Raw genomic sequence first — 24,791 nt, forward strand, 5'->3', positions numbered from 1 at the left:
CCTTTATGAAAGCAAACGGTATTGCTCTGTCTCATTTTTCCTTGCAGTCGCAACATCAAAACGATGGAGTCACACTCACTGTGATCCACTTAGATTTGAAGACAGGAGGCTGGAGAGCAAGCTGCCTACGTGAGCGGCCTGCGATAACATCTTTCGCTTTTGTGGCTTTTTCTTTCCTCTTTTTTCAATTACCAACCTTGATCGTGAACTTATATTTCCACTGATTTCATAAATATAGAATATAATCTCAGTGATATGACATGATAAAGGCAGTTGCGTTGCACAACAGCAGGTGAAATTGATTCACAATAAGTGTTGCTTCCTAACTGGACAGGTTGATTTCACAGAAGTGTGATTGACTTGGAGTTAGCCTACATTGTGTTGTTTAGGTGTGTTCCCTTTATTTTTTTGAGCAGTGTATAATGTTCAAATTACAGAACCTTTTTTTTCTTCTATTGTGACTGAAAATATATTGAATACCTTGGTGTTTCTTAACCTCAGGCAGAGAGCAGTATATCCAAATGGAGCTACAAACGAAAAAAACCCGAAATGCAATAAGTGGCTGGACCCTCTTCTTCTAACCTCGGTGTGACCCCACTGTGAAGAATGTGCAACAACTTCGAACTGGTTTCGCCACGCGAACAACAGCCAGACTCTTGACTCTTTGTTTTAAAAATATTACAGCGAATAACTGAACATGAGCTGCATGAAATTCGCAAACAGTACAACAGAAAAATCCCAGGGTATGTCTCTCTTTCACACGTTTTTTTTTAGGCTCCGGTTCGTTTTCTCCGTTTAGCCGAGACCCTTCAATTTAGTTTGGCTCAAACTCCATGTTTCACGTCTCTGCAGAGGTGACCTTTCCAGGTGACATTTGGAAATTAATTCCCCTTGAGCAACACGTCACGGAGGCCGTTTTCCTGGAAGTGTCTCTTTGGTTGTTTGTTATGTTTCTCTCTTCTACTTGATATTAACTCTAGCCCCTTTCACTGTCACATCCCTGGTATAGTTGCAATGACAAAACCTCAGATAATCTGTTTGCATAGTTGATATGATGCGATATGATTGGTTTTTATTCAGAACATTTATTCTCCCAACCCCTACACAAATCAAATGAGACAGAAGGAATTCTGTTAATTGTGTCACTTATCAAAACTATAATCCTCCTGAAGCGAGGACTTATGTATTTTGAATGTTTGATCGCTGCTTGTTGCCTGACTGAATAAATGCTGCTGTCCATAGCAGTGGAACCTGACCTCACGACCATTTCTTGATAACCTCAACAGCTCCTCATTTCAGATTGGCTGTCACGTTTTTTGTTTTTCTGAATTCCACTTGTGGCCTGTGCATTCTGGAATCAGGTACAGCCTGACTGCAGCAGCCAAATTACGCCCAGCAAAAAAACGATGAAAACAGAACAAATCTATTTCTCAGCACCAACAATCTCGCAATCAGTATTTGTTCATTTAAATCGTAGCCTACGGTTGAAACGCAGTAACCAGCAGCTAGACTTTCAACCACTAATACACACATCTGTCCAGTTGTGGCTCATTTGCACCAGTTCCTCAGTGAGATGAGGGACTTGTGTTTTAACTTTTAAATACCTTCTTTGTTAGATTTCAGGGTATTATGAATTACCCCCACCACAAATTATCATTATCAACACATTTTGCCTGCAATCAAAACTATATCTTTCAGTACCTGACTCACACTGGAAAAGTAAAGCCTTTCTAAGCCTTTCTGGTCACCTTTGACATTAGTCTTTCATTCCACCAGACAACTTTAGTGTTCCCACTTAGAAAAACAGCAAAAAATGGAAAAATGGTCTTTTGGATATTTTTTAATCTTGTTGTGGAAATAGTAATGAGTATGCAATTTTTTTTTGTAACAAATGGGTAAAAGGTCACTGCGTGGTAATAGTATCAAAATTTGAAAAAAAGTTATGGTGAAATGCATACATCCACCTGTTTAGATACTACTGATATGAATGGTTTTCACTGCCCTGGATGGGAAGCACTTTGGGTCAATTCTGTTGTCACAGTGTGGTAGAGAGGAACAAAGTACAGACACGAGAGGATTGCTAGAAAGCAAGTCATTGAAAACAATCCAAAACGACTTGTAGAACAAGAAACAGGTGGCTGAAAAAATTATGATAATCTGGGAGCGATCCGCAAACCACATCGGTATTTAATACAGGTTTGGGGACATTACTACAAACAGAAGTCATGAGGATAAAACAACAAAGAAAAAAAGGCCATTTGTTTTGAATGAGTGGGGATAGCCAAAATTTTGACTGGGACACTAAATAAGTGACAGGACATGGCCGAAAAAGACAAAAACTCGCAAGAAGTACATATAAAACATCACATAGACGTTCTACAATATCCGTTCAAAGGTGTTTTGTGAGACAAACTGCAACAAACAAAATGCTGCCTTAAGGTTATTAAAGGAGTATCACGTATCTGACGCCGACATTGCTGACGTCACAACTCGGCCCGACAGCTGCAAAGATCTAATAAACTCACATCTAACACAGATTTTTCTCCTTTCTTTCCATTTCAAGTCTGGTCTTCCTCAGCCCCAACAGACACTGATTCGAGTGACATTAACACAGCTCCCTGCGGAGCTACAAGGGGTTTTATACGACCGCATCACCGATGGGGGGGAAAAAACACAACAAAAACAATGAACTGTGGAACTGTTTACGTCCTCCTTCAAATGCATTTTGAAATGAAGCAAAATCCACGGGTATTGGACAAAAAAGCTTTAGGTAAACTACAAAAAAACACAAACCGTGAGACGTTATTCGAGCTGTGCCTTTGAGGAATACCTAAATGCCCGATGCTATAATGTTAAAAGCAAAAGTGTTATGACACAGATGAAAACTAAATCCTATCCTCTGAATGTTGACATGTAAGTCCGTAACAAAGAAAAATGTCACGCCTCAAAAGCAGATATCTCATCGGTGGAGAAGGTAATCCGTGATGCTGTTTGGGAGGTTAAGGCTGGAGGCTTTGTGCAGACGACTCCTCCCGAGACTTCGGCGAATACAGAGACGACACAGCTGAAACAGAGAGCAGGAACCTGGGCCAAGGAGAGGAAACAGGAGTAACAAAAAAAAAAAGAATGAATTCATAGTTAAAGTAGAAAAACTAGGAAAAAGGTTTTGGTGCCTGATGAGTGTGTGGATGTGAGTTACTTTGTACACACACCTCTTTTCTGCAGTGTGACTCTAACTGCGCTGTTTGGCAACGACAGGTCCAGAGGAGTCCGTCCCTCAGCGTTCCTGCACCACCTATCGGCCCCGAAGTCGAGCAGAAGTTCCACCACATTCGACCCTCCACCCCGAACTGCAGCATGTAAAGGACTTTCCAGCCCACGTCCAGCGTGAACATCTGCCCCTGTATGTATGCAAAAACAGCTAAATGAAGAGATTTTGACCCTAGACACCAAAACCACACGTTTCCTCACAAATTGCACGCTGCTAAGGCTGGGAAATGAATACTAGTGACTTAGGAAAATATAAGCAAAACATGGAGAAGAGCATTTAGTAATGTCAAATGGTTTGCAGCCACATCTGTTAGTTCTGCAAGTTAGATGAGCAGCGAGACTTGTGCAGGAGTAATGGGTTCCTGTGAAGTGTCAAAGTGTGAAAGACTGCTTTCTGTCTCTGTGGAAAGGGAAAGTGGGGGGCAAAGAAAGGTTAGACGGTGGATGGATAAAAATCCCCCAGCCAGCGGCCGGAACAAAAGCTGCAGCTGCAAAACACTCAGAAACGTCTGAATTTTCCCTCAATAGCAACATAAGTAAAGTATTGAGCTGGCCGATGCCCTGGTTGATGGACAATGTCACACCGGATCAGAGCTTCCTGCGGTGTGTGCTAATGGTCCAGTCTGAGCTCTCGTGTGTGAAGCAGCAGCAGTTGCACTTTTGCTCCTGCTGAGAACTCCGGGATAGAGTCAGCAAATATGAAATGAATGAAATACGTGCGTACAAAGAGAAAAAAGGCAACTGCCATGTGGGAAGCAGCTGCTTTTTCAATGTGTTAGAAGCATGTTATACAGTCAGCTGGCTAGCTAAAAGTGATGGTTTTACTTTCCTAAACATGATTACTTTTCTATAGTTTTTTTTTGTCAATTTTATGGACTAACAAAAAAAAAAACTTTTTATGTAACTGAGAAGATGAAATATTTTTTTTTTCTGTTGTGAACATGTTTCACAACAGTCACTGTGCTATTATAAACATATAAAGTATAGATTGTCATTAACTCGAGTCCTGTGAAGGACTGTTTCCTCAATCCTGAATATCAACACACCAGTTGAAAGGATTCTGTGCCTTCGCCTGTTTTCCATGTATTGTGTTGACAACAGAAAAAAAAAAAAAAAGGTTAAGATGTGGGACTAACTTTGGATTTGTACCATAAAGTCTCGCTTCAATGTTCTTTTCATCTTCATTTTTTTAATCTGTCATTATGGTTACGGCCATCATACTTCATTTGTACCACACACTCTTTGTTATTTATGTCTGGTCTCACGGGATCTAAATCCCAATGTAACCCCCCACTTGAAACTAGCCTCTCTGTTATGCTAATGAAGTTAGTTTTGTCTGTTCACTTTCTGAGCTGCAGGGCAACTGCACCACGTGCCTCTTTGCGGGCTCCTCCTAGTGTGTGTCTGTTCCTTAAGATTGATTGAACGCAGCGGTGAAATCACCATTTTTGTGAAAGACATGCTGGCAAAATAAAAGAACCGTCCTCCTCCTCCTGTCCTTTTGTTCCTACTCATTACCTGAATGTAGCAGCACCTCTACACAGGCTGCAGCCTGGGCCTGGCAGGCGGAATACAGCGCCGTCCCCACCTCTGGCAGCTCCATGTCAATAGGAGCTCCGCTGGACAGCAGCAGCAGCTCCAGACACTCTCTGTGACCTGGTGACGAAACAACACGGCATCACAACCTGTGCTGGGACATTTCGCGCTTTAACACTCTGGACGTTTTTGCGCGCGCACACACCGTTTTTTGCAGCTTCATGGATGGGTGAAGCCAGGGGGTGGATGGTGTGGACGGAGGCGCCGTGCTGTAAGAGGAGCCTGACGCAATCAGCACTCCTGCTCCTGCAGGAGTTAAAGAGAGGTGTGGCGCCATCTGTCGTTACTTCATTTGCCTGAGAATGGAGTATAATAGCTGTTTATTCATCAAGGCCCCCCCCCCACACACTCACATTTACATGGCTCCCTAAGCTCTAAGAGCTATAAACAGATTGAGCTACTAAAACTTTGAGAAGTTTGAGCTTCAGGAAGGGAGGTCGAATAAGTTAAACTGACAATTTGGCTTATTTCAACAACGATTCAAAAATATTAGTATAGTATATCCACACTCCTGTCCCCCTTAACATCTCCTAGTATGGACGAGGATCTGAGGTACAAATTCTGAATTAGTCTCTTCGGTTAAAACTTAAAAGATTGAACTCGAATTGAGGCATTCTTACATTTGCACCGCTGTCCAACAGAAATTTGGCACATGCGAAATGACCGCCGAGACAGGCCTCGTGTAGAGGAGAGACTCTGTCGATGGTGAGTGAGTCCACGTGGAAGCCCTGCAGAGGAGATGAGGGTGTTATAAGACTGTCAGGGTTTCATTTGGTCACATGGAGTCGATATAAAAACAAATGAAAGGCCACGTCTTGAGTTAACCTGAGCGAGAAGAGTCCCGAGTTGCAGGAATCTTCCCTGGAATGCCGCTTCGTGGAGAGGAGTCCTGTCCAACCAGTAGTCTGAAACAAAGGCAGAACAGGAAAGTGAGCACATGCAGACAGCACACAGAAACACCACCGTGGCCGACTAATCCTGCCTCGTCCCGTTGCGATGTTAAACTAAACTCATGACAACTCTTGTACTTCTAGTTGCTCAGCATCATCCCACACCTCAATTCACTGAATATTAACCACATGTCCAGACCTTTCTTCGTAGAAAGACATCACACACGTAACCCAGTTGCATTTTGGTTTCTCTAATATCAGCAGAGATAAATAACCATAAACACAAAGAGTAAAAACTCACCATCCATCAGCGAGTTGTACGCCAGACCCCCGTTCGTGGGGTTTCTCCAAGGCTGCACAACACAACACGGACAAACAGCGGCCATCGTGAAATTCAAACAACAGCAAAATCCTCCACAACTGTTCAGGGACTCCAGCTCACTCAGGATACACAAACCTGAAGTCGGCCTTCCTCCAACCCTTATCTGGGTCCTTGGTCAACTCCCCCACATTACCCCTCCCCCCCATACTCGTCCTAGTCCATTGATAAAGACTACAGTGTCTGCGTTACAATGCTGGCTGTAACAGTCCTGAGCTGACACCTCTTGAACCAAGGACATTTTTCTCGTGTGTGCGTGAACAGAGAAACAGGCACAGGCTTGAGTTTTTGCAAATCGTTGGCATTTGGGTGTAGAAGAGCATTTTCTGAAACAGTGTCAATAGGTAATAGGATCAATAGGTAACTCCAAATGTTAAACACACACCAGTGCTTCTTAGTTTTAGCTCTCCTTAAGTGAACTGGAAAAACAAGGTTTTCTGCACACAGGACACGACATTTACACTTTCCAAGGATTGTTTTGTTTGTCACTCGTTCATCCCGAAAAGCCCTTTCTCCGATTCTCTGATACGGTCTACGTCTGTTTCTGATCGATCTCTAGGAAACGAAACCTCAACAAAAGCGACCTGTCAGAAACATTTTTAAATCAGCAGGTTCAGTTTATTTTGCAGACTGAGTTTCTTGGAAGCGACACGATCATCTGGAAAACTCCAAGATTGCGTAACATCGAGAAAGGTAAAACACAGAAGAGGCATTCATACAATCTGCATTGGACAAAACTATTCAGCCTCCCGAAAACTCTGAATGTACAGAAGCAAACACACAATGTCTGCCAATAACAGATGATAAGAGTCAGCAGTTTTTTTTCCCCAGCGAGTGCAATCAACCAACCCATTTACTCTCTTTGTTCAGTGCAAACGTGTCCAATGTAAAACATGAGAAAGTGCTTATCGTTTCTCAAGGAGTGCTTCAGATGTATTGCTGTAACACAGGTCCCTTTTGTTAAGTAAATGTAAACAATCGTGAGCACGTTTAGCATTCAGCGGCTGTGCTCAAAATGTGTGCCGACACCGTACAGATGCCGTCCAAGTGGCTGCAGTGAGGCAGAGGTAAAGAGGTGATCACTGTTAGGAGGTTTCTGTTCTGTCTGTTGCGCCCTTCGCGTTGCTGTTTTCCTGCCTCCACAGTCCGCGCAGGCCGGTGGCGTCCACGGCGGCGTCCATGACCCGATCTGGCGCCAGCCACTGCAGGAGCAGCAGGAAGAGAAAGTCCAGCACAGCCACAAAGGCAAAGATGGAGCCCGCCACGGGGCCGCAGTGGGACCTCAGTCTCTGTAACCTCCTGTCCAGGGGAAGCACTCCCTCTCCGGCCACTCTGTCATACACCTGAAGGGAACACACAGTCAGGAGTGTCAACAAAACAACTCCCTACCATCACCATGGCTACAAAACAATTCATTTTCGGCACCTTAGCCAAGGAAAAGAGATAAGGTTTTCCTGTGAACAAGTACTTAAGATATCTGATTATCACATCAGTTTAAAACTGTAAAATGAGAACTCCGCTATCCGGCTTTCAACCTGTGAAAGCAAACACTTGTCGACTGACAGCAGTTTCTGTTCACATTTCAAGCGGCTTCACTTGTGCGTGCGAAGAAACGAGAAAGATGGAAAAAAAATAATTACCCCCCCCCCCCCCCCCCCCCAGGGTATAGATGTCAATCAATGAAGTATCCCATATCCGCTGTCAGTATGCTTCATTGCGCATTGCTGAGTTGAGCAACGGTTACAGTTCGACTTGGGCGTTCAACTGGAACACCATCTTTGTCGCAGCATACATGCACGGCAGGGAAACGAGTAATTGATCCAGGTTTCTGTCTGAAAGGCGGAAAACAACCCAGACATCATTCTGCCATTTCTAACTCTCTGTGTGGGAGATCGCTGCATTAGAGAGTACAGCTGAATTCACTGCACAGACGTAGACTTTGAGTTACTTTAATTAGGCCCTCCAGAAAAACGCGATTTTGCAATCGCTGATTTTATTGCAAAATCAGCAAAATACCGCTGATTATGCGGGGGTCAATATTTTTCAAAAAAGCCGCATATTCACCGCAATAATAACATTTTCCGCGCAAAATATGTGAAATATGCAGGACTCGCTTGATTTCACAATCTCCGCACTTTTCTGCATAAAGTTGGGAAGAGAAAAAAATGTCTAAATGAACCAAATTAACTGGCGACTCGCGGCTTGCGACGTCATTGCCACCGACACACACAAGGAAAACAGCACCGTAGCGTGAAGAGAAAATTAACGGGAGAAAATGAAAAAGGCTAATCGATCTCACCTACCGACGCACATTACTGCCAAAGACCGGGCAAACCAGTACCCCGATGTCTTGCACGAAAGCGGGGGGAAACTATTCTGCACCCCGTGCAACTGTGTGTTGGAGCATAAAAGAAAATCGTCGGTGACGTGCCACAATTACCAGCGCGAAACATTTGAAAATGCTTTCTGCAGCTGCTGAAAGGAAAGCCAAAGCCAGACAGCTGACGTTCACCGAGGCATCAACCAAAACCATTGCGAGGGCTACCAGAAACGAGATAGCATTTATTTTATCTTTTACAATTCTGTGACTCAGGAATGTTTAAGCCATGTTTTTTTTTACGACTGATTGTGAAACTGCTCAAGTTGTTAAAATAAAAAAAACCTTCTGTGAAGTAACTTGGTTCCAGTATGCTTGTTTATCGTAGGAGGTCTTTAAAATGACTCTTTTTCATTCAGTAGCAGCATATTTTGCAACTTTGCATAATTCACAACTTTTTGCGCAAATTTCCGCAATTTCACGGCATAAAATCATTAAAAAAAACGCAAAATCCAGGATTTTAGCCCGCAAGATCAAGGATTTATGCCCGCGTTTTTCTGGAGGGTCTATTTAATGATGATTTTGTCAGATGACGCTGTGGCGATAAAAATCAGGATATTATTAGAGCAAAAGTTACACCAGGACTTCTGCAGCTGGAGGTAATGCTGTCAGGATCTAAAGTTTTCACCCTCTTTTGTCTCTCCCTTCCCCCTGCATTCCTGTTTCTCTGTTTCTACTTCTCTGTGGGGTTGGAGGTGTCCTAATTGCTGACTCTCTTGCAGCTCATCATCTCCTTCATGTGGAGAGCTCTGGTTTGCTCTCTCAGTAAAGATCCGTTGTGTGTTTTTGGCTCGTTGGATTTCTTTTCTGTTTCAGGAGCTAAGTAACTAGACTAGAGACTCACAGGTTGAACTGAGCCAAAGATCATTAAATCAGTATATCTTCCCTTTCTGTGAGAAAAATCTTACTTCTCTCAGGCACAAATCAAGGGGCCCAGTTTCACATAGGAGGAGGCCCACAGATTCAACTTTGTAAAATGATGGTTGGCTGGGATGGGCATCAGAGATTGAGATATAAGTGTTGGGTTAAATTTTGTTTTTCTCTTTTAAAGACACACATTATTGCGCGCCTTTGATATTTTGTTGGTCTCCAAGAGTTGCAGTTCAAGAGACCGTTCAAAGAAAAGTGCAAAAAGCGCAGGAATGCCCAAATGACCAGCTGCCAACAAACCATCAAACAGGGGTGGAGCTGAAATAAAGTTAAGACTTTCAGTTCTTGTTTTTTTTCAGTTCTCAAAATCTATAAGGGCTTACACCAGATCTGTTTCAGATAACCACAAGTTGACGATCTGCTTTTCAGTCACAGTTTCTGGCACGTTTAGTCGTCCGACAAAAGAAACCGAAAACTTTATGGATGAGAGCAGCTTTTTTTAAAGGAATTCAGCTGTATTGATATACACTTACACTTTATTGTTTTTACAAAAAGATGGAACCTCGGAGCATCGTGGAGCGCCTCGGCTAATCTGAGCGTAGTTAAGCGTATACATGCAGGACATACATGCTTCAAACCTCAATCATACTAACTGGGTGTGTTTGTCTGGTTTTGGAAAACGCAATTCTGTACGACGCATTTTTAAGGTACGAATTTAGTTGGTTTTTTTTCCATTTTTTTTAATCTTTTTTTTTATATTTATTTCTTATGCGTGTCATGTAAACGTGCTCACTTATTTTATTTTTTCATTCTGAATCACAACATTTGATAATACCCGTTTCTATGATTAAAAAAAAAAAATGGCGCAATCTTTCACACCAAGGCTTCATCTCGAGTGCTGCCTTAATTGGTGTAAAAATAAGACAAGACACTGACCCAAAAGATGAATGATGTAAGGAAATACACACAGCATATTGCAGTGATGTTGACATAATGCAGCCGAATAAACGGGACGTTTTGCCAAACCTACTTTTTCAGTCCTCTCTGCCACATTTTTCCAGGTGTAGAGGCTTCTCACGCGTGCATGAATGGTGCCGGGGGAGGACACTGAGCCAGACCGCTGCCTGGCGATGACCGTTTCGAGGCCGGCACACAATGATCGAACTGTGGGTTCACACAAGGTGATCAAGTCCTCAGGTAAAACCTCAGGAATGCCACCCACTCGAGTGCTTACCACCTTGGAAAGACAGAGTGGGAAAAAAAAAAAAAAAAAAAAAAAATGGGTGAATTTTGCACAACCACAAAAGGCCTTATATAACTGTAATAATTCATACGCGCAGTAAACAGTCGGGATGATTTTGTTTAACCTCTGATGGGCAAAGGTCGGTCACCTTCGTCAAGACTCTGCATCAAAGTTAACAGCGTCCAGACATAACTCACTAATCTTTAGCCTACTGAGGGAAAACTAAACTTTGTTTCCGTATTTTAAAAACAAAAAACGTTTTCTAGCTATTAATTCATCCTCGCTCTGACCATTCTTGAAATTCCAGCTTAACCATAAACTTTAAGAATCTGGCCAAACAAGAATCTGGGAGCAAGCAGCTCGGACGAACTGCAGCTTTCCAAATAACTTCTACTTGAGGGAAATAAAACACTGTAAGTGCATTTCTACCAAAGTAAATACAGCTGTTCCCTTAAAAAAACACTTCAACACAAATTCATCACATTAAATCCTGGACTCATCTTGCGACTCCCCAAAACATTTTGAGTAATTCCACCTGTCATTTCACATTTATTTACTTTCTCTATCATATCCTGGAGTATAATAAACAAGACTGGCATTCACAGCTCTCGATGGAGGCCGATCCCTCCTGCTCCACTCACTCCTCTGAGTATTTGCGTTTGTATCCATTTGCAGTCGTTAAACCGTTCTTTTTGTGCGACAGTCTGTCCTCTCATGGGCCGTTCTCTATGTGCAGTTTTCTAAGCAGCCACCGGCAACCAAACACTCACAGCAAATATGTGACAAGAGCGTTTCAGCGCTTTCATCAGCATTTCCCAGTCTCTGTTTGGATTTATGACAAAGCAGTTTTTCTATGTGTCGTAAAATGAATGACATTAATGGTCCCAGCAGGTTAGGACCACCCAGCAGGTGTTCATGTGTAAACATGAAGCAAAGCTTCATAGCACTGCAGTGAATACAGTAGCATGACAGGACAAGAGTGACCGTGATTTCCCTCCAATCCAACAAATCGATCAATTATTTCAATGGGTTTTCTCATGTGAAAGTTAGAGCCTCTTTTGACTGAAATCCCGCCCAATTTCCCAATGCTTAGGGTGGTGTAACAGTAATAGCAAACCTGAAGCCCACAGCTTGCTCCCTCCACGATGGCCATACAGAACGCCTCCGTCAGCGATGTGTTGAGGAAGATGTGACCCTGAACCAGGACGCCACGCACATCTTTATGCTCCAGAGCCCCGAGCAGACGCACCCTGCAGAGAGCCGAATAAAGATTTTAGCCAGATGGCCGTCCATACTAGACAGCTATCAATGTACTTATTTGCACATCACGGCTAAAACCGTTTTTTAAACCACATGTGAAAATACCAAAAAGTGTCGTCAACTTTCAGCTCATAAAATATCCCCGCTGGTTGTGACATGTTATGAAGTATGAGCGTCCGTTGGTAGTACCTGTCATGCAGTTGGTATTTCTCTCTCACTTCCTCCAACACAATTCTCTTTGGTCCCTCTCCGCCAACCAAGAAATGCAAATCAGGATATTTGAGACAAAGCTCTGGGATTATTCCACCAAGAAGATCAATCCCTGAACAGAGAGCGAAAACATTTGCAATGACTTTTACAGCTAAAGCGATGCAACTTTCGAAGATTTTCAGGCTGATATGTATATTCAGATGGCTCAGTGTCAAAAAGTAAAAGAATCACGTAACTGTGCAAAAGTCTTGATCTATAAGCACAAAAAGGCTCAGAACTCAAGGGATGAACTGGCTTGTCTACAAATAGCAGACATATGAGCAAAGAAAGAGTTTTAAAAAGTCTCATGACGCACACTGCTACCAGCGGTTTGTCATAAAAAGACATAATTTGTTCTTTAGTTGCATGTATGACTAAACGCCAAAGATGTCACAGTTTGACAGACTTAAAATAGTACTTTTGCACCAGCAAGGTGATTCTAAAAGAGCTATTAGCTGAAAACTTAGTATATGTCTGAATGGTGTGCAGTGTGTCCTTAAAGGGGAACTCCGGGGCATTTGAAGCGCATTTCCATTGCTAGAGGTTGTCAAATACTGACAGTAGGACACAGACCGGTGCAAATCTGCGCTCCCTGTGCGGCGATTGCGCTGTTTGCGCAGCCTGTCATGCTAACCAAATACGTGGTGGCCAAGGGGCAAGAGCTAACCCTTCCAAGTAAAACAACAACTTGTACACTGCAGAAACGTCACACCACTTTATAACCCATCCGACAATAAAGTCACAAGCCTTACCATCAAAACCATATGCATGGTTCTCACATTACTGGCATGGGGACGTTACAAAACAACTTTATAAACAGCATGTAACTCACCGGCTGGTTGTAGGCTCGCGCATGTGAAAGCCCAAAAGAGTCGATGGACAATAATCCCATATACAAAACAATTATATTCTCTAGAAAAACTGCTTTCTAGTACTTAAAACATTACAACAATATATTACAACAATATTGTTGTAATGTTTTAAATACTTGAACGCAGTTTTTTTCTTTGCAGAAGGACTGCAAACCTTTGCAAACCTTTGCAGAAGGACTATGCAGGCTTCATGGGACAAAAACAATCCTGTAAGTGTTCTCTTAGTAACAAAGTTAGAAAATGCTGTACTGCAATTTCATGTCACCGCACTCGTGGGCCACAATGCAAGCTGACACTTCTTTCTGTACAACTGATTAAAAAAAAATAAAAAAAACGGGCAGATAAATTGGCCTTTTTTTAATCATTTGCTCTCTGACTGATTTGTACCTGAATTTTGGTTTTAAAACTGGATCAGTTTCCTGCTTACTACAGCACGTTACTGCTGCTAGTACACCCTGAAATGAAAAGCAGAAATAAGAAAAACATCTCAAATAATGCCTGATCGCCTCCGTACCTTTGCGGTAGACGAGACGGCTGATGACGACAATGGTGATCCTGTCATCTTGGCGCTGCGAGGGGTCAGGGGTGAAATCGGTGGGGTCAACGGCGTTGGGAATGACCGACACGATCTCTGGGTTGAGAGCTGCACGGAGAACCGTGTTCTCCTTGCTGGTGTACGACACGCACACGATATGGTTGGTGTCACACAGCGACACGGTGAGAAGCTTGTTGGTCAGCACAGAGCTGATGTCAGCGAAGCCGAAGAGGGAGTGGTCAGTGAACACCTGGAAATGAAAGGGCTCCTTAGGTTAGGTACACCAGAAAGTCATTTTTCAAAGGAGAGAAGCATGAACACATCATAAGATTTTGAGTCACGTACTGTGTTTAGGCCCATTGTCTTAGCGTGGAACAGAGCATCGTGGCCCATGGCGGAGAACGAGCTGTGTGCATGCACCACAGTGATGCGCTCCCTGACAAACACACAGCGCAGCAGTGGGAGACTGTGGAAGCAGGTGGTGGCTGTGGACTGGTTGTACATCACCTGCAGGGGCAGGTAGTAGACCTTCAGTCCATTGGTCAGGTACCTGATGCCCTTTCTTCTGTCGTACGCATGGGTGGCAATGACCACCTTGTGCCCCATTTCAATCAGACACTGGGATAGCTGATAAATGTGACTCTCTACTCCCCCCATATTTGGATAGAAGAAGTCAGACACCATGCAAATGTTGTGCTTCCTGCCGTAGACCCTATCAGCGTCTCCAGAGTCTCTCTGAGATGAATGGGTTTTCACAGCTGCCGTTCTCTTTCGCTGGCCCATTGTACAATCCTCCCGTGGCTGTGCTATTAAAGAGCGCTGGTGTATTGAAATGAGAAACAAATGAGCTAATCAACACAAAAATCAGGATTCATAGTCAAAAATTCATCAAAGTGATACTACACGAATATATACACTAAATACACTGTATACACATGGCTGAGTTCGTTAAAGTAAAAACAAAAACTTTCAGCTTTCTTTTGGACACGCTTAAAATAGATGCCACAGTTAGTTTGTCAAGTGTCAAGTAAATGTAAGTTGCAATGTCAAACATTTACACAGTTAGTCTCTCTAGAACAGATGCACACATATTCTCACCAGCTTCGTACTGCAGTATAAACATCCTCGTATAATAAATGCTCTGCGTTCATATTTTGACCACTCGACAAAACTGACAACAGATTACTGTTCAATAACTGACGGCATTTCCCACTGCGTCATCATTATGCTAAACAACATGCACACCTGCATATCTGGAGGAGAGTTTTAAGTCAATTTTGATGCTGTATTGCTTACAGTTACTTTCAAACGCCAGTGACGCTTCAAAATGGTGTTGCCACTTAGTGCCTGTCACAATTTGACACTGCATTGTTTTCATGTAAAGTGGACTCACAATTCATTTAACCTCGACTACTGTGGTAGTATAGTCACTGATCAGCACAAACTGGGGACTTAAAAACACCTAAAAGTCACTTTGAAGGCATAAAACAAATCTAAGTTTCAATTCTCCTCTAGTATGTTTCATAACACATTAATATCAAGCTAACAATCTTGACATTTTTAAACGTTTTAAAGAACATTGCACCACACCCTTTCCACAGTTATAACTACCGTACCGTAGACACAAATATCGGTCTTGTTCCAGCCCGTAAAAACACAAACAGTTATAAATTTGAAATGGTTTCATTTCTTCTCGCTAGCTCAGTGCTAGCTAGTTAGTCGCCTCTACCACTTCCTAGTAAATCTTTGACGTCAGACGCACTGACGACGTGCCGACCGAAACCGTATCGAAACCACCTTCTTCATGGTGAAGGCGTACGTTGGTATGCGTAAAAGTGTCTGTGGATTTGGGTGGCTTCCCACAAATGCAATCAGATTCCATAATCAGAGCGTCTGCTATGATTAGTGGTGTTGTTAGTGTTTAGGTCGGTGACAAGTGTCAAAGTTACATCCAGGATGCCAGGATTCAGGTTTTCCCAACGGAAAGTTGCGTTTGAACCAGATGATCAGTGCTACTCTCTTTACATGTCATGGGTCCTAAAACTGACCAGTGATTGTGTTGATACAAACCTCAGTAACTGTTTAGTTTCATGTAAGTTTACTTTTTATTTGTGCGTCTGTTCATCAATGCCATGTAGAGTTCTTCTGTCCAGTTGGGTATTTATTTTTCTTTAATTAGTAGTTTTTTAATGATTAAATCTTCAATGGTTTTGTTATTGTTTTAGACAAAAAAAAAAAAAAAAAACTTGTCAGAGCTGCTACTGACCTAGTAAAATGAAGTTATTTTAAATTTATGAAACCTTTAAGTGGCCGTGTTAACATTTAGCACTGTCAGTGCCATCAAAAGCACATTGAAAACAAACACATCAACAGGAGTGTATGCTTACTTTAATAAAGGATCTGAGAAATTTTCAACCACAGTTTCTATCACAGCTTGATGTTAACTGCAGTGTCAGTTCCTTTTACACTGTAGTTAACCACCCTAGTTTTCTCTCAAGTTTTATTCGAAATCTTTGGCATAACAAGTCATAAATATGTCATGGAAATCCTGACAAAGACAGAAATGTCAGACAAAACGTCTGACCAGATTTCAGGTATCGTTGATCTATTTGTTAATGAACATAATTCTCTGATGTGTTGAGTCATGCTTAATGTTTCCACATGTTCCTCTGTCTCGTTCACATCCCAAAACATGTTGTAAATGTATCGAGTATTAAAGAGCGGTGTGATTTTGTCTTCAGAAAGGAATTTGCAGAAATAAACCCTAAATGACAGTGGCACCAGGGTACAAAACAATATTCAGAGTTTTTGTGACACAAAAACAAAAGACATGAGTTGTGAAAAAATCCAGAAAGTTTTCTTTTTATCACTCTGTTGATCCAAAAAAAAAAAAGCTACATTAGCAACAAGTAAAAAGTCAACCACAAAATCTGATAAAGATGAAAAACTTACAAAAAACCAAAAAAAAAAAACGTCAAATAACATGAGATGAAGACATTACAAGAAAACGTTCACAAACATATGCATTTATACATCTCCCATACATGTCTTTGTTACATTTTTTTGCAAGCATGTAAATTCCGAAAAAAAAAAAAAAAAAAAAAAAATAGTCAGTGTTCTTAAAAATGTCACATTTGTAAATCAAAAACAATATAAATCTATTCAGAATTAAAATTTTCCACGACGACCGTGATATCAGATTAACCCTCAAGCTATGGTTACAGTTAATATTTCATTCTCAACTCAGTTTTATTGAATAGCATTTCTATCATTCAGATAAAGTGGTTGGGATTTTTCTCAGGTTGGACACACTTTAACATTAAAACCACCCGGCAAACACTGAGTAGGTCCACTTTAAGCAACGATAATTGGCGCATGGACAAGTCCTGAGGGGTCTGGCATGGGGACACATGGGAACACTGGCAGCGGGTCCGTTGGTGATGTCAGTTGTGGGGTTGGGCCCTTCATTGGCATTGCACATTCAAACATTTGGAAGGCCTTTTTATTCAAAGCAACTTGCAAGAGAGCGACAAACATTAAAGTTTCAGTGCAGTAAGAAACCCTGGTACTTATATTAAGTGCTGAATTGATCGGGCGTGATTTTCTCAGAGGAGATAAGTCTTCAAAAGATTAGATTAAGCAGAGATAGAGGCTCCTGCTCTGATATCATTCGGTAGCTCGTTCCACCATAGCGGAGCCGAAACAGAGTCTGGAGAGCCTGGACGGAGATTGCCTCGTGTAGAGGCACGGCAGTATCAGAAAATTCCTAAAAGGAATGCGGGCGGTTGAGACGGAGCATCAGCCTGTGTGACTCAAGTTCAGGTCAATCCTGCTGATGCTTTGGCAGGCCAGAATCTGAGGAGTCGCAACTGAAGCAAAGTGCACAGATCTGCTGGAGGAGGCCACTACGATCAAGGAATGTTGTTGACATGGGGAGTCAGAAGCATATTCAACAGATGGGGGTTGCAGGATGTAACCTGCCTTTTGCGAAGGTGGGAATGATGCCACATCTCTTCAGATGAAAGTGCTTTCACACCGTGAACCTCCGTTCACGTAGAAGCTGGCAGTTTTCCAATTATGCCATCTTCTGTTATTAAAGACAAGAAAGAATGTAAACAGTAAATCCCCTGAATGACATTAGTATAACTGGTCAACGAAAAGCGAAAATGATAACAGCTGTCAACAACTGCTGCAAATGTTGTGCAACTCTGGTTTAACTTGTCGTGCATACACATCGTAGCAAATAAAGAGGCCATTTTTTGCTTTGTGGATTTTTCCCGACATCATTCATTGCTACTCTAAATGTCTCAGCTATGAACATATCTATCTCAGAAGGATTACTCAGTCTGTGTTTGATGACGGTGTTCCAACAACGATCTGCAATTACATCTAGTGGGACTAAATTTAGAGTTCTGTAACTCCCTCATACGGGAATTAGCAGGCAGCAGCATGCCCTTCATCATATTGGAGGAGCAAACAAACAAGCTTTTGTGGTAGATAAAGAGTCCTCTTTTGGGGGGGACTTTGAGTGTGTGCTGAAGTGGTGTAGTGTGAGAACCCACAAGAACCATCATGTCAAAAGATGAATTTGTTTTTTTTTAAAAGGTATAGTAGGGTTTTGTGTTTCTATGGTCAGCGCAACACCTACAGCAGATCTCAGTCAGCAGCACACAATGAACCTGATGCTTCGCTGTATCTAGATTTGGCCACAGATTTTGACAGATGTTAGCCTTTTAGCATTGTGATTGTTTTACTGCACAGGTATGTGTATCTGTGTATGTGTATATATATATATATATATATATATATATATATAGATAGATAGAGAGAGAGAGAGAGAGAGAGAGAGAGAGAGAAATTGACAGGCAATTTCCAAAAATCACAGGTGATCAATGTTAAAAATTTAAGTACATAAATAAATTTCAGCAGTTATCAAAGTAAGTCTAAAAATACAAATAAAAATGTGGGTGAAATTACTTATCAGGTCAACGGAATTACCATTCCATTTAAAAAGGGAAATTGAGCTGAGACAAAATACAATAGAATATAATACAATAGAGTAAAATATCAAGTCAAATAAAATTCGATTTAAAAAAAAAAAAAAAAATCTTCAACACAGTTGAGTTCAACTCCAACCAAGAAATAAAACGATCAGATTTGATGCATTTGAAGACCACCGGCGGCAACTACTGCGTTTTACGAGATCTATGAGCAATCTGTTAAATCTGTAATTCTGCTGTCTAATGAAGGGGTTTTCATTCGAGCGCACCAAAGCACGGTGATGTTATTGGGTGAGACTATACCCGAACAGAGGAGAGAAATCACGGCACCTCCGATAATGTTTTTGCACCTCCAATAAAATGTTGCGCATGTTCACATGGCGTTGTTGAGAGAGGTTAAAGTGATACTCCGGAGTAGATTCAACCTGGGGTCATTTGAACCGTGACATCCAGCCAAGTAGCCCACCCGCAGTTTTTTCGATATTGGCTGAACATCAGCTGAGTTACTGAGTTATCCCGAATAGCTTCGTACAAGGGTTAATGGAACCTGGCAGTATCTCCAAAATTACCACACTAAAATCACATGCCATGACACCAAACTTCTACAGTAGTACAAATATGGTCTGTACTCACAAAACGATGCATTTGGAAGTTTGTACATAGTCCAGGAGTTTATTATTATCAACACAAGCCTAATAGCTTCTCTGCTGCTAAAGCTGCGTCGACGTCACTTCTGGGAGCTGGGAGCTTCAAAGTAAGATGAGGGTTGATCTACTACTGTAGACAACAAAGCAAGGCTGCTCAATTTCTCCATTGATAAAATAATTTCACAACTCTACAACATAAAAATTCATAAAAAATCATGTAGAATATAGCATATACTTTGTTGTCTACAGTAGTAGATCAACCCTCATCTTACTTTGAAGCTCCCAGCTCCCAGAAGTGACGTCTACGAAGCTTTAGCAGCAGAGAAGCTATTAGGCTTGTGTTGATAATAATAAACTTCTGGACTATTTTCAAACTTCCAAATGCATCGTTTTGTGAGTACAGACCATATTTGTACTACTGTAGAAGTTTGGTGTCATGGCATGTGATTTTAGTGTGGTAATTTTGGAGATACGGACCAGGATCCATTAACCCTTGTACGAAGCTATTCGGGATAACTCAGTAACTCAGCTGATGTTCAGCCAATATCGAAAAAACTGCGGGTGGGCTACTTGGCTGGATATCACGGTTCAAATGACCCCAGGTTGAATCTACTCCAGAGTATCGCTTTAAGTCTCCGACTACGGGTAGGATGAAAACATAAAAATGTCGTTTTCTAAGCGTTTCGCCCTGACCTTGTTGGAAAACACCATGGGGTTTAGTACAGATGGTAGGACAAATTCTAAAGGGCTTAGGAAAAGACAAACGCGCTATCTCGAGACCGCACTTAAAGCTGCAGTCTGCAGGATTTGTTGTTGTCATACGCAAAGTCCTAATTTTTGGCATTTTAAGAGTTTACATGATCTATCAGAACGCTTGAAGTTGAAAACGGTGACCTCCGTAGTCGCAAAATGCAAGAAATGCTTATTTTTTAACCGAAAAATAAAAAGTTATTCAACTTCCTGTCCCGCCCCATCAAAACACATGAGAACTCGTGCACGTCTACATGCACGCCAGATGCGCGTACACGACTCCTCATTCATCAACTCACCTGTCATTTGCGATCATGGAAGACACAGTAAGTAGACTAGCCCGTAATGAAGTTCAATAGTCTAGATAAATAAGCGTGGGGACGAGCCTACCTTGTATCGCGCGTGCACCATCGGTGATTGACAGGCAGCAGAGCCCAGCTCGTAACCTGATTGGTTACCTTTTACCGGTCCGGTCTGCAATTTTGTAAACAAACCTGCTGGCTTTGGAGGGACCTAGCGGGACATATAGGGGACCTAGAGAACTCATTTTTTTTTTGTATTGGGGTATTTAATGTACTACTTTCAGAATCCCCGGACAGTTCCAGGCGTTATGCTTGAAAAAGAGTTGCAGACTGCAGCTTTAATAATGTAATGTTGGTGTGCTGCAGTCAAACTAAAGCTGTTCAATAAGTTGCTCAGATGTTTCCTATACTAAAGGAGACAATAAACCAGACTCCAAGACATTATGACAAACACTCACTGTGAGACTTATCAACGGAAAAACAGGAACAGGACCAATCCAAGCGCTGACACCGCGGGGATGAGTTTAAACAGTATCCTGAAAATGTCTGTGGAGACTTCCGGCTCTTTACCTAATGAAATGAAAACGTACATCACCAAATAAAGAGTCTTTTCTCATGATTTGATGATTTCTTTTTTCTTTTAAAATCACTTTAAACATTTTAAACAGAACTCTACAGTGTATAACTGCTGCAATGGATTTTAACATGGCAACAGAAATGAGACCCATCTTCTACTAAACCAAAATATAAAACAAATACTTACGAGGTTGAATGTCCGGTTCTTTGGACCTGACTTCACATTTAGGGTCTAACGTCACATTGTTTGTAGAGAGAGAGCTATTGAAATGGTAGAGGCCGGTGGAAGTGTCCAGGCGGCCTTCGGAGATGTTTATTGTAGTCTGAGCTGAATTTGTAAGAGGATTTTTTTCTGAAGTCCACTGAATTTCAACCCCTGCGCTGCATTCCTTTACATGACATGCTGTGAAAACCTTTGTAGGGTTGCCATGGGTGACGGTCCGCTGAGAAATGTCGGCTGTGCCTGATGAGGAAAGGCTCGGTTAAAATGATTAAAAAGACCCAAAGTGGTAACGATAGTGATGAAGCATTTAAATGAAAGACTCACCACAAACATGCAGGTTCACATCTTCAGAAGTGTACAGTTTTTTGCGGTAGAAAATACATTTGTATTCCCCTCGGTCAGCCGCTGTGATGTTTGTTAGCAGGACAGAGCAGTTGTGGTTGTTTTTACTCAGAAATGTTTCAACCCTGCCTGTGTAGTTGTCACCCACATACGGCCCGGTTTTGTTCAACTTGAACACCAGCTCTTTTCTCCCGTACTCTGCCACTCTGCCGCTCGTACTCTGCCACTTAACATCCATTTGCAAATTTATGCCCATGCAGGGGCACGGCAGAAGGACACTTCCGTTCAGGAAGCTTTTGACCTGAACTCCGTCAACACCTGCAACGAAAAAGGTGCCGAAGGATTAGTCCAACTCTTAGCTTTGCTGCGGCACGCACATGTCAGTGGGCATTTTCGGGGGGGGGGGGAAACACGACAAAAGCCGCACTGCTCTGAAAACGTGGGCTGATTGAGAAGACAAAAACTATTCTGTCAACCCCATCGGTGTTTCGCTGAATCCGCGAGAACATGTTCAGAGACATGAAGCAAGAGATCTTAATGAATCAATGGAAGCTACACGCACGTTTTGGGTCATGTTGTGGCATGACAGTCACATTTTTTTCTTCTGTGCCACTTGAGAGATGGTGTTGTTTGTCGATAGATTAAAACTTAGTAAGCTTGGGACATCATACCGGTGTTTATTACATAAACCTACACAGATGGTTGAAGTGTCTCATAAAGCATTTGGCTGGGAAAAAAAACACCATGAAATTTTAAGTCAAACAGTGCGTAAAAAGCCCTGATGTGGCGACAAAACCACGACTCAAAACACCAGCTTGTCCTAACAAGAAAATCGCCTGATTGAAAAAGATTAGATAATCATCACATATTAATAATAATGATAAGATCTGTATGAACTGTCTTCAATGGAAACAACCATTCAAGCTAATGAATGTGTTTTAAACTTGGCATCATGTGCGTTTCCTTTGAATGATTTCGCAAGATGTGAAACTTTAATGTCGGTGTGAATGAGCTTTGGGGAACTGTGAAACCGCACTTGTTGAATGAGCTAAATAGCAAAAGTCTTGGCTCCTACATTTAGGATATATGGATACATATTGCATTTATTTGTCTTGTGGTGAACTTAAAAGGGAGCTGCGGTATTTTCAACATTAAGCCTCTTTTATGAGTCATCTGCAATGTTTTAGAACCCCCCTCATCGCTTTTTTGATGTTTACTGCTGTCTCCGGTATTTGCCTAATTTTGATTCTTCTCAACCTGCTTCAGAATGGCAAGTCTTGTGCATGTCCTAAAAGGTCCGTAAAAACACAATAAACGTCCGTTTTCAAAATAATCAACTCACCGGAGTGGTTACTGGTGTGCACTGGTAATCCATATCAAATTTCGTGGCGAAAAGTTGCTTCTGTCGTGTTTTATTTGACATTTTGTACTGGATGTTCGTTGATATTACTCCGCCACCGCTAAGAAAATAGTGCGAGCATGAACGAGCTGCCAAATAAAACACGACAGAAGAAACTTTTCGCAACGAAATTTGATATGGATTACCAGTGCACACCAGTAACCACTCCGGTGAGTTGATGATTTTGAAAACGGACGTTTATTGTGCTTTTACGGACCTTTTAGGACATGCACATGACTTGCCATTCTGAAGCAGGTTGAGAAGAATCAAAATTAGGCAAATACCGGAGACAGCAGTAAACATCAAAAAAGTGGTGAGGGGGGTTCTAAAACATTGCAGACGACTCATAAAAGAGGCTTAATGTTGAAAATACCGCAGTTCCCCTTTAATTCAGTGGTAACATTTCAACAGCAGATTTAATACGCGATCTGCAGTCAACCGCCAACGCTCACACAACAGCGTGTGCTTTTGTTCTTGTGTTTCATTGGTGATTTTTCACGTTATCTTTGGTTGAGTTGTTTTTTCCCATTTTGACTGCAACATTACTTTGTTAGGAACACCAGGCTTATGTTGGAGACCACACAGCTCTCGTTTCTTTGCAAGCCTTCCCTCTCTCCTTCGATACCCGCCTTTTCATTCAAATAACCAGATGATTAAACAAACATATCGCCCTCCAGATGCGTTGTCCCACTCACAAAAGTTCACAATGTGGTTTGAATGAGTGACGAGCGAAGACTTAGAGCGATTCTGGTTGAGATGAGCTAAAAGATCTCGGATTCAGATTTGTTGATACCGAGAATAATCCAAATCCTAAAACCACAGTCACCTGTTTTTTTTATTTTTTATGTTTTGTTTATGTATATAAAAAAAACACAACTATGTTTTTGGTGGTTTGCATGTGCTTACACTTACAACAGTGCAACACTCAAATTTCTCAAACTGATCAAAAACAGATGAATTTCAGAACATGGCCCTGATCTGATTTCTTAAAGCCCCTGTTTGAGTTGGCCTGATAGCCCAGCTGTCTTCCCTGCAGTTTAGTCTGCAGTCTTGCAACATAAAGAAAGGTTTATATGTTTGCGTCAGAGGGGAAAACCAACCATTTGCCCGAGGTTGACTTAAGGTGTCATTAATTACAGCTGACCTTTTCTTTACATATGGGAAACCTCTTTAAACTGTTGCAGGGTGGATAAGATAAGAGAACTTGTGTACACGCGTGCATTTACGGTTGCCAGTTGCGTTCAATGCAAAGTTTAGGATTTGTGTCAGCGTGAATTTACACATATGGCGCTATTTGATGTGATTTAATTTTTTTGCGCAAAAAAAGAGAGAAGTTTTTGTTCCCATGAGGTCTTAGAAAAAAAAAAGTTTTTTAGGAAGACTCTGAAAGACGCCCATTCTGCAAAAACATCAAGTAGGCTAAATCCTTATTATAGATAAGTGATACTGCTACTTTAAAGTATACGACTCCAGCAACCCTTCCAAAAATGTATGATACATTGTCATGGAGGTGTGGGAATTCGAGTGCGATTTACCTGAGACCGTTAACACCATTAACAATCCGAGAAATGTCCACAGGTTTCTTGTACGTCGTTCCCCGAGGATTTCCATGTCGTGCCGTGGGACTTAAAAAAAAAAAAGTATCTGAAATATGTTGCTACCCTTCAACTCCGTCCCGTGAGTGTTGAGGGGGCATTTACAAATCCACCAAATGCAGGAAGCGAACATCAGGACGACCGAGCGCGCACTGTCTCGTCCTGAGTGGGAACTGAAACCAAATGAAGACACGCTCCGGAACTACGTCATAAAACTTGGCAATGGGAATTAATGAGTAACCATGGTGATATTCTACTTCCATTTGAAGGCAAACGACAGGAACTTTATTTAAACAGTAATCTGCATTCCATAAGTAACACATGGAAATTAAGGCATTACATTAGTATCTTCGTTTGAGCAGACTTATTAAATTAGATCAAAAGTTTTTGCTGATGGAGATGTTTTTCTTAACCTA

The 24,791-nt window shown here is 41.8% G+C and overlaps 3 protein-coding genes across 3 annotated transcripts; all 3 read right to left on the reverse strand.

Moving 5' to 3' along the window:
- Positions 1–1,850: 1,850 nt before the first annotated feature.
- On the reverse strand, positions 1,851–6,254 carry asb11 (ankyrin repeat and SOCS box containing 11). Its single transcript, XM_075479435.1, has 7 exons — positions 6,058–6,254; positions 5,692–5,771; positions 5,487–5,594; positions 5,012–5,162; positions 4,789–4,926; positions 3,213–3,401; positions 1,851–3,084 (listed from the first exon to the last, which is right to left on the reverse strand). The coding sequence occupies exons 1-7, from the start codon at positions 6,140–6,142 to the stop codon at positions 2,960–2,962; spliced, it is 876 nt and encodes a 291-aa protein (XP_075335550.1). The 5' UTR covers positions 6,143–6,254; the 3' UTR covers positions 1,851–2,959.
- A 477-nt stretch (positions 6,255–6,731) lies between these two features.
- Positions 6,732–15,287, reverse strand: piga (phosphatidylinositol glycan anchor biosynthesis, class A). The gene is made up of 7 exons (XM_075479434.1): positions 15,158–15,287; positions 13,887–14,360; positions 13,521–13,791; positions 12,075–12,207; positions 11,743–11,875; positions 10,413–10,619; positions 6,732–7,478 (listed from the first exon to the last, which is right to left on the reverse strand). Exons 2-7 carry the CDS (start codon positions 14,322–14,324, stop codon positions 7,221–7,223), a joined length of 1,440 nt encoding a protein of 479 aa, XP_075335549.1. The 5' UTR covers positions 14,325–14,360; positions 15,158–15,287; the 3' UTR covers positions 6,732–7,220.
- Positions 15,288–15,912: 625 nt separating this feature from the next.
- Positions 15,913–24,554, reverse strand: LOC142396562 (uncharacterized). Its single transcript, XM_075479436.1, has 5 exons — positions 24,316–24,554; positions 21,364–21,699; positions 21,004–21,279; positions 20,699–20,810; positions 15,913–17,628 (listed from the first exon to the last, which is right to left on the reverse strand). The coding sequence occupies exons 1-4, from the start codon at positions 24,389–24,391 to the stop codon at positions 20,710–20,712; spliced, it is 789 nt and encodes a 262-aa protein (XP_075335551.1). The 5' UTR covers positions 24,392–24,554; the 3' UTR covers positions 15,913–17,628; positions 20,699–20,709.
- Between the last annotated feature and the right edge of the window lie 237 nt (positions 24,555–24,791).

This window comes from Odontesthes bonariensis, chromosome 12, assembly GCF_027942865.1.
Source record: "Odontesthes bonariensis isolate fOdoBon6 chromosome 12, fOdoBon6.hap1, whole genome shotgun sequence".
Classification (NCBI taxonomy): Eukaryota; Metazoa; Chordata; class Actinopteri; order Atheriniformes; family Atherinopsidae; genus Odontesthes; species Odontesthes bonariensis.

Bases quoted from the DNA above. Each gene is read 5' to 3' on its own strand.
- asb11 (XM_075479435.1), bottom strand. From the start codon at position 6,142: ATGGCCGCTGTTTGTCCGTGTTGTGTTGTGCAGCCTTGGAGAAACCCC. The intron at 5,772-6,057 runs GTGAGTTTTTAC...CCTTTGTTTCAG, and splicing joins GTACAACTCGCTGATGGATG to ACTACTGGTTGGACAGGACT. The intron at 5,595-5,691 runs GTTAACTCAAGA...TCTCCTCTGCAG, and splicing joins TCGGGACTCTTCTCGCTCAG to GGCTTCCACGTGGACTCACT.
- piga (XM_075479434.1), bottom strand. From the start codon at position 14,324: ATGGGCCAGCGAAAGAGAACGGCAGCTGTGAAAACCCATTCATCTCAG. The intron at 13,792-13,886 runs GTACGTGACTCA...TTTCATTTCCAG, and splicing joins AGACAATGGGCCTAAACACA to GTGTTCACTGACCACTCCCT. The intron at 7,479-10,412 runs GTAGGTTTGGCA...TGTTCCCTTCAG, and splicing joins TGGCAGAGAGGACTGAAAAA to GTGTATGACAGAGTGGCCGG.
- LOC142396562 (XM_075479436.1), bottom strand. From the start codon at position 24,391: ATGGAAATCCTCGGGGAACGACGTACAAGAAACCTGTGGACATTTCTC. The intron at 21,700-24,315 runs GTAAATCGCACT...TTTTCGTTGCAG, and splicing joins AATGGTGTTAACGGTCTCAG to GTGTTGACGGAGTTCAGGTC. The intron at 20,811-21,003 runs GTAAGTATTTGT...TCATTTCATTAG, and splicing joins AGAACCGGACATTCAACCTC to GTAAAGAGCCGGAAGTCTCC.